The 8178-nt window shown below is 38.2% G+C and overlaps 1 protein-coding gene across 1 annotated transcript; it reads left to right on the top strand.

The window, feature by feature from the left end:
• Positions 1–841: 841 nt before the first annotated feature.
• LOC137710864 (uncharacterized) lies at positions 842–6029 on the top strand. Its single transcript, XM_068450016.1, has 8 exons — positions 842–1281; positions 1528–1728; positions 1814–1936; positions 2029–2066; positions 2168–2264; positions 2464–4869; positions 5036–5173; positions 5536–6029. The coding sequence occupies exons 1-8, from the start codon at positions 1204–1206 to the stop codon at positions 5785–5787; spliced, it is 3333 nt and encodes a 1110-aa protein (XP_068306117.1). The 5' UTR covers positions 842–1203; the 3' UTR covers positions 5788–6029.
• The last annotated feature ends 2149 nt before the right edge of the window (positions 6030–8178 follow it).

Genomic DNA, 8178 nt, shown 5'->3' on the forward strand with positions numbered 1-8178 from the left:
ATACAATTGTAAAAAATAGTAGAAAACTCTTTCCAATCGAGGCTTCAGTTTCTTACGTGGTGCTGAGTCATTTGAAGGCAAGGCCTTCTGTTGTCAAATTTGACAGCAAATGCTAAATTTATTTAATGAATGTGATGCAATATATTATAGAAGTTATTGTTTGTTTCAAGTATTTGATTGGTTATCTCGATAATTGGACTCCATAAAGAGATAAAAAAGATTATAGAATGATATTATTATTTAACACATCGTGGAACAAAAAATTGTATAAAATGTTAAATTGCCACATAGGCCATTAAATATCATTTTGATGTTTTAAATTTGATATTTTCTTTGGAGATTCTCTTAACTTCTCACACCCGTCTATATTAATGATCATCACAATGAATAAATCTAACGGAATTAAGGACCCTAATGTATGACCAATGACTCTCCAAATTTTTATAGGAAATTTAGATACAACTGGACACACATGAAGGAAAATGTTAAACTTGAAGATCTGAATCAAATCCAAATAAAATCTCAAGTGCTGTGCTTTGTTGGAATTTGACCAAGAAAAATACTAAAATACCTCCTGAAAACAGAATACCATAAAAGCACAAGGGCCTGTATGTCAAATTCAAAGTTTCATATTTACTGTTCCCTTAACCCAATACAGAACCATTATTAAAATTAATTAAGAAATAAAAAACCATTTACCAAATTAAATTTATATTTGAATTAATTAATAAATTATCTCAGTGAAGCTTCTCCTTCAATTTTTTTTTTTTACATAAGTTATAAATAATATTTTCTTCCCAATATTTGTTTTGAAAAAGTTAGAATACATGTGTCATCTCTTTCCCAAAGATTGTTACAAAGAGAGAAGAAAAAGCTCTCCAGATCTGCTTCGTTTTCTTCTCTTCTGTTACATATTTTCCAACCCATTTCCCAAAACGGACAGTCCAAGACTCCAAGCTTCTCTGAAATCCATTCCACCGAGTCGAACTCGCACTGGTCTAACCGAGTCAACTCAACCGACCACACTCTGTTTTCATACTCTGTTTTTTAAGCCAATGAGCTAGAACTTGAAAAGCACAGAGCTTGGTTCTCAGTGGGAGTTGGTTACTGCAGAAATGGCGATTTTCCGGCGGATTGTGCCGGAACTCCGGTGAGTGTTGGAGTTCCGGTGAGGCTTGTTGTGGGTTTTTGAGTTAGTGTAAAATGTTCAAGTCGGCGAGATGGAGAACCGACAAGAGCAGGATCAAAGAAGTCTTCAAACTGCAGTTCCGTGCAACTCAGGTTGGTCTAAACTCAATGTCCATTGAAATTCAAGCTTTTTGATTGTTTTTTCCCGATTGGGTTTGTTTGGTGGCTGAGAAAATGCAGGAAATGAAACACAAACAATATTTTTCTACCATTGAGTGTCTAAAAACAGAAAAGTTGGAAAATTCATATGCAATTGAAGAGTGTGTGTGTGTGTGTGTGAATGTGATTGAGGTTTCCGGAGGATTATATGTAAGGGAGTGTTTGGTTTTGTGATTTCAGGTGACACAGTTGGGTGTGGATGCATTGCTGGTATCTGTGGTTCCTGTGGATGTGGGGAAGCCAACTGTGAAATCAGATAAAGCTACAGTTCGTGACGGGAATTGTCGATGGGAGAATCCGGTCTATGAAACAGTTAAATTCATCCGCGAGCCAAGAACCGGGAAGATCAAAGAGAGTGTCTACAACTTTGTTGTCTCAGCTGTATGAATTGTTTTGTTAGATTTTGTGTAGTGAGCATTTGGTTCTGTTTATGAGTATCTGATTTGGTTGTGTTCTGTTTGTGTAGGGATCGTCCAAGGCTAGTGTTCTTGGGGAGGTTTCTGTCGATTTTGCTGACTATGCCGAGGCTACTAAATCGTCCTGTGTATCTCTCCCCCTCAAGAATTCAAATTCTAATGCAATTATGCATGTTAGTACTCTCCCACTTTGTCAAATTGTTGAATGTTGGACAACCGTTTGATTGCTGTTTCTTATCGAACTCTTGTTTATGTTTTCGAATAGGTTACCATTCAAAGGTTGCAAGCAAATGTTGATCCGAGGTATATACAAAATGTTGTGGTTATGTTCTTTATTTTTTGTTGAAGTTTTCCATTTTATGTCATCTGATTTTTTATTTTGTTTTGTTGGAGAAATTTTGAAGAGAGGTAGAAGGCGGCGAAGATGCAAATGCTAAATCCCCGGATAGAAGCTTCAAGAACCTCTTAAGCAATAAGGATACGGATGAAAGCGTTTCGATTGTGAGTTTTCACTTAAAGCTTCAAATGTCATTTGTTTTTCTGTTGAAAAGTTTTCATTTCGTTATTGTTTTTCAAAGTTATTGCTTCTTTCCGTTGAGATGGTTGGAGGCTGGGTGGATAGGTGGTAGTAAAATTCATTTTTCGTTTAATGCAAACGTCTTCTTTCTACTTTTTAAAAAGTTTTCATGTCAATTCACAGGATGAGGGGATTAATAGAACCACCCAAATTGCAGAGCTCAACCGCAGAGCATCCATTGGATCTGACATAACGTTGTCAAGTTCTGATAGCGGCTCTGGACTTGATACTCCGCGAGAACTTGGATCAAGAGATCCTTCCAACTTTTTGTCGTCTTTGAGTCACACCTCAGTACAACATCAACCTGCTGTTTATACCCGAACAACAACCTATGACGACAATCAGCGATCACAATGGGCATGGTCTGCAGGTTCAGAACATGGAGTAAGTACTGATGACTCAACAAAGAGTTCTCATGACACCCTTCCAAGAGAACGGTCTCACCAGTCTTCAGATGACGATATTGAAAAGCTAAAGGCTGATCTTGTTGTTCTAGCTAGACAGGCAGATATGTCAGAGCTAGAATTACAAACATTAAGGAAGCAGATAGTAAAGGAGAGCAAAAGGGGGCAGGATCTTTCAAGAGAAGTCATTAGCTTGAAAGAGGAACGAGATTCTTTCAAGGCGGAATGTGAGAAACTAAAGTCCTTTCAGAAACGTATGGATGATGCAAAAATTAGAAACAGGTTCCAGTTAGAAGGCGGGGATCTGCAGGCTCTTGTTGATGAAATTAGACAAGAATTGAGTTATGAAAAGGACCTGAGTTTCAATCTCCGTTTACAGCTCCAGAAGACGCAAGAATCAAATTCTGATTTAATTCTTGCAGTAAGAGACCTGGAAGAAATTTTGGAGCAGAAAAATAGTGAAATAGCCAATCTTTCCAACAGGCCAGAATCCTGTGGGGAAGCTGCCGGGTTGAAGGCAACCATCTCTAAAGGTGGGACAAGTGAGGATGAGGTGCAATTAGAGCTGGAGGATCTTGTTCAGGAGCACAGCAATGCCAAGAAAACACACATGCTCGAGAAACAGATTGCTGAACTCTATGGTGAAATAGAAATCTATAGGAGAGACAAAGATGAGCTCGAGATGCAAATGGAGCAGCTTGCACTGGACTATGAGATACTGAAACAGGAAAACCATGACATCTCATATAAACTAGAGCAAAGCCAACTGCAAGAACAACTTAAGATGCAGTACGAATGCTCGTCTCCCTCTGCTAGCATAAATGAACTCGAATGCCAAGTTGAGGATTTGGAAACAGAACTGAAGAAGCAGTCTGAAGATTTTTCAAATTCGTTGGCTACCATAAAGGAACTTGAGTCCCATATCAAAAGCTTGGAGGCAGAACTGGAGAAGCAGGCACAAGTGTCTAAAACTGATTTAGAGGGTGTGACATGTGCCAGAGTTGAGGATTTGGAAACGGAACTGAAAAAGCAGTCAGAAGAATTTTCGAATACGTTGGCTACCATAAAGGAACTTGAATTCCATATCAGAAGCTTGGAGGAAGAACTGGAGAAGCAGGCACAAATATTTGAAGCTGATTTAGAGGCTGTAACATGTGCCAAAGTTGAGCAGGAGCAAAGAGCCATCCGAACGGAGGAGGCACTGCGAAAAACTAGATCAAAAAATGCTAATACAGCTGAGAGGCTTCAGGAAGAATTTCAAAGACTCTCTGTGCAGATGGCCTCAATGTTTGATGTAAATGAAAAGGTAGCTTTGAAAGCAATGACAGAAGCCAGTGAATTGTGTGCGCAGAAGAGTCAACTAGAAGAAATGCTCCAAAAAACGAAGGACGAGCTCCAGGAAGTTAGAAATGATTACGAGACAAGGTTGCAGAAGCTCTCTTGCCACTTAGATGAGAAAACCAGACAGATCGAAGAGATTGTATTGGAAATGGAGAACAATACCAAGCAGCTCGGCCATCAGCAGAAACAAGAGGAAGAAGTAAAGGGAAATCTCTCCCAGGTTATCTTACAGCTCAAATCTCAGATTAAAAGGCTTACGGCAGAGAATAACAGCCTTTCTGGGCAAGTGGAGGAAAGCAAAAATTTGAGAGCTGAGTTGGAACAAATGAAGAAATCAATTGAGGAAGCTGAAATGCGGATACTAAGAGGAAATGCGGAAAGAAATGAGCTGGTAGGTACAATTTCTATTCTTAAGAAGGCAGCAGAGAAGTCATTGGAGGGTTTGAATAGAATGCAGCATCTCAAAGATGAAAAGGAGGTAACAATTGGACTCCTAAAGTCGGAGACAGAAGAGCTTAAAGCTCGGTGTAAGGACTTTAAACATGCTATATATGAGGATGAGGTAGAGAAAGAGAAACTTAGAAAGCAGGTATTTCAGCTTAAGGCTGACCTGAAAAAGAAGGAAGATGCGTTCACTACTGTTGAAAAGAAGCTCAAGGAAAGCAATGGGCGCGCAATAGTTTCTGATGGAATTAAAACTACTCAGAGAAACAATAAGTCTTTGCCAGTTGCTCGTGGTTCAAAAGAGGTTGCAAGTATGAAAGAGAGAATAAAATTGCTTGAGGTAAAATTTAAATTGCAAACAGTATATTGAAACAATTTTGGTATAGAACTTTTTTACGAAACATAAACCAACAGAAGATCTAGTTATAATTGCAAGAATGACACAGCATAGTCTTTGCGAACTTCAAAACCTGCGTCTCAACTTCTGAACTTTTGACTTTTTTCAGGGACAAATAAAATCAAAGGAAACAGCTTTGGAAACCTCAACTGCTGCATTTTTGGAGAAGGAAAAGGATCTTCAGAACATAATCGAAGAATTAGAGAGCAGGGTGGAAGAAATAAATCAGAATAGTGCATTTCAAATGGTAAGCAAACCTTCCATATTGTGCAATGCATCTGATACGGTGCTTAAATTCGATTATGATGGATACAAGAAAAAATTGTGTATATAACTATATTTCTTCTAAAGGGAGAATACAAAATTGAGGTTTTATGCCTAGGCGCAAGCTTATGAGGTTTGGTTATTATATCGTTTATAAGGGTTCACATGCGGGGCATATTGATTAAGAACATATCGTCAAGGTTACGCTCTTCTTGTTCTAGTTCTTCTCCACTCCCCTCTAGTGGCTCTTGCTTCTTATTGTCCAATCTCTCTGTTTCTCTCTTTGCCTTTAAATGATGTCATATTATATCTGTAATGATTGGTGAAATCATCTTTATCATACAGGTAGCTAAAGATGCCACTAGCGATGAGATTGCATTGGAACAAGAACCAAGTTTTTCCACTGCTGATAGCAGGTACGGCGACTTATTAACTGAATTAGCATCACTGAAGGAGAAGAATATATCAATGGAAAGCGAACTAAAAGATATGCAAGAAAGATATTCGGAGATAAGTCTCAAATTCGCAGTGGTTGAAGGTGAAAGACAACAGCTCGTAATGACAATACGCAACCTCAAAAATTCCAAGAGGAGCTAATAACTGTTTTTCGATTACTGGAACCGTAGTACCATGTATAGTCGAAACAGCTAGGTATGCTTACACCAAAAGTCCAGACCTGATAGTTCATTGTGTCTGCCCCATTGGCTTCATTTCAGTTTTACCTAGCTTTGACGTCCATGCCCTTGTTTTTATTGTAATTCTTTTAAAGCTTATCAATCTTTCCATGTGCAATATATATGACAATTTATATCATATTAGCATAAGTAGAGTTTTACAATCTCATATATACATGGTTTTTGCACTTCTGGGCGAGAGTGCAGCAGTTTTATGGCCAAGTTTCTTGCTTTCTGATTCAATCTGTATTGTATGCCGTATTCCTTTGGCCGGCATTAGGCAAATCTTCGGTTAAACTTCATCAGTTCAGTTGTATTTGGGTCGGTTAGGTACTTCAAATTGGAAGATATACAGTCGGTTACATGTTAGAATCTGTGCTTGAGTAATCTCTCCTCCAGATGAAGTCTAGTTGCATATAAAGAAAATTTCAGATGCTGCTAATTTGCCATTTTTGCAATTGCTAACAACCTGTTGCTTTCTCTGTTGTCCTACTCCTACCGATGCATGCTTATCTGCTGCAGAAGATATACAATGCTCCGAGTCAAGATCAACAGACATTTAAGTTCATTAAATGAAGAAAAGAACAAGGTTGAGCACTAATTTTATGATTGCTTTCATAGCCCATCCAACTTAGGAAACCACACATTTTCTTCTCAAATATCGTAAGGAGAAGCTTGCCGCGGAGATCCATGAGAGAAACTTTGTCGCTGTGTTTGTTGTCGTCATAGTTATCGATCCGATACACAACTTGACCCTTTGCATCAAATGCGGTGCATCCGTTTCCTTGTATCACAAGCGATTTCATCCATAGAGTGAACGTCGATGTCACATACTTGGAAATTTCGGCGCCAATTTTCATTAATCAGACTAAGACATGCTGCGGCGTCGATTGATTGCTTCAATTTAACTTGCAAATTCTAGCCTGACTGAGGCCCAGTTTGATATTGTTTTTTATCATTAAAAATTGCGTCACTTTAAACTTAAGCTGTAAAAAAATGTTTCGTAAAAATAAAATATACTATTTATTTTAAAAGCAATCGTCTTTAGATAACAACTTTCAAAAGCAGCCAAAAGCTACTTTAATAAAAAAAAAAAAAAAAAGAGTTGAACCTTTACTATATTTTTAATTCCTGTAATAAGCTTAATAATTTGTTTTTTTAGTACATTGATATTTTTACACCAAAGGAAGGGGAGTTCGACTAAGCTACACAATAGACAACCTAATTTGGTATCAAATTCGCTATCCACAAGATTCAAACCTGATCTCTTCACTTTCAAATGAAGAGGAATACCACCAGACCGTATTAATTTTAAACAATGATATTATTTATTTTGTAGCTGTTTACTCTTAAAGCACAGTAATCCCAAACTAAGAAGGGTTTTGCGTTCTAACAAAAATTAACAATCTGTCAAATAAGCACTCCTTTTACGTTCTAACAAAATATCTAATAAATCCAAATCCATACGTGAAGTACACATTCCTCATAAAATCTGGCCATCTATTCCGCTTCTCTATTTAATTGTCTTGACCCTTACTAATAAAAAAACCAACAATACATAGAAAATCTGGCCTATTATTACATGCTAACACAAGACCTGAAAAACCCACACATGAAGTGTGTCCAAAAACCCAGGAAATAACCTTCGAACCCAACCATCAACATTTTCAATCGTACGACCATCTTCGCCGTAATGTTGGTGCACATTCCTCAGAAATCTGCGCAGGTTCTATGGATTACCCTTGTAATGAGTCATTTCGAAATCGCAGACATCCTTCAAGAATGGGGGCCACGCTTTCTGGTCGCTGTTCCACAACTTAAACCTGTCAAAATCATTGTTGCTGTTGATGTCATAGCGTCTTCTTGAGCTACAATTATTCACCATCTGTTGAAGTTCCGAGAAGCTCTCCATGCGCTCCTTCGGTGACCGTAGATTAACAACCTGTTCAGAAAATTTTCATACCTGAAAAGTTCCACATCTAGGTGTAGATGGCGCTTTACCGTACTTAGCACATTGCACTAGTTTGTACATCTCCTACACATCGCCATTGAATTGGTGTTTGAAGATGTTTTTCCGCTACTCTAAAGCTACCACGGATTTGGGCTTATTCTATCATTACGTAATCCGAGTAGACCCATTGATCCTCGGAATGATGACTGGCATGTTTAGTTATGCTGGCACTAGTTCCTTACCAAACCCGCATAGAGCACTTTTCCAGATGGTTATATCTTTACCGTTAGGAATGCCACAATATCTTAGAGGTCCACATAAGCTAGACCTTAGTTGCAATGTCTTTGAATCAATGCCTCATCC

This window comes from Pyrus communis, chromosome 12 (genome assembly GCF_963583255.1).
Source record: "Pyrus communis chromosome 12, drPyrComm1.1, whole genome shotgun sequence".
In the NCBI taxonomy this organism is placed as follows: domain Eukaryota; kingdom Viridiplantae; phylum Streptophyta; class Magnoliopsida; order Rosales; family Rosaceae; genus Pyrus; species Pyrus communis.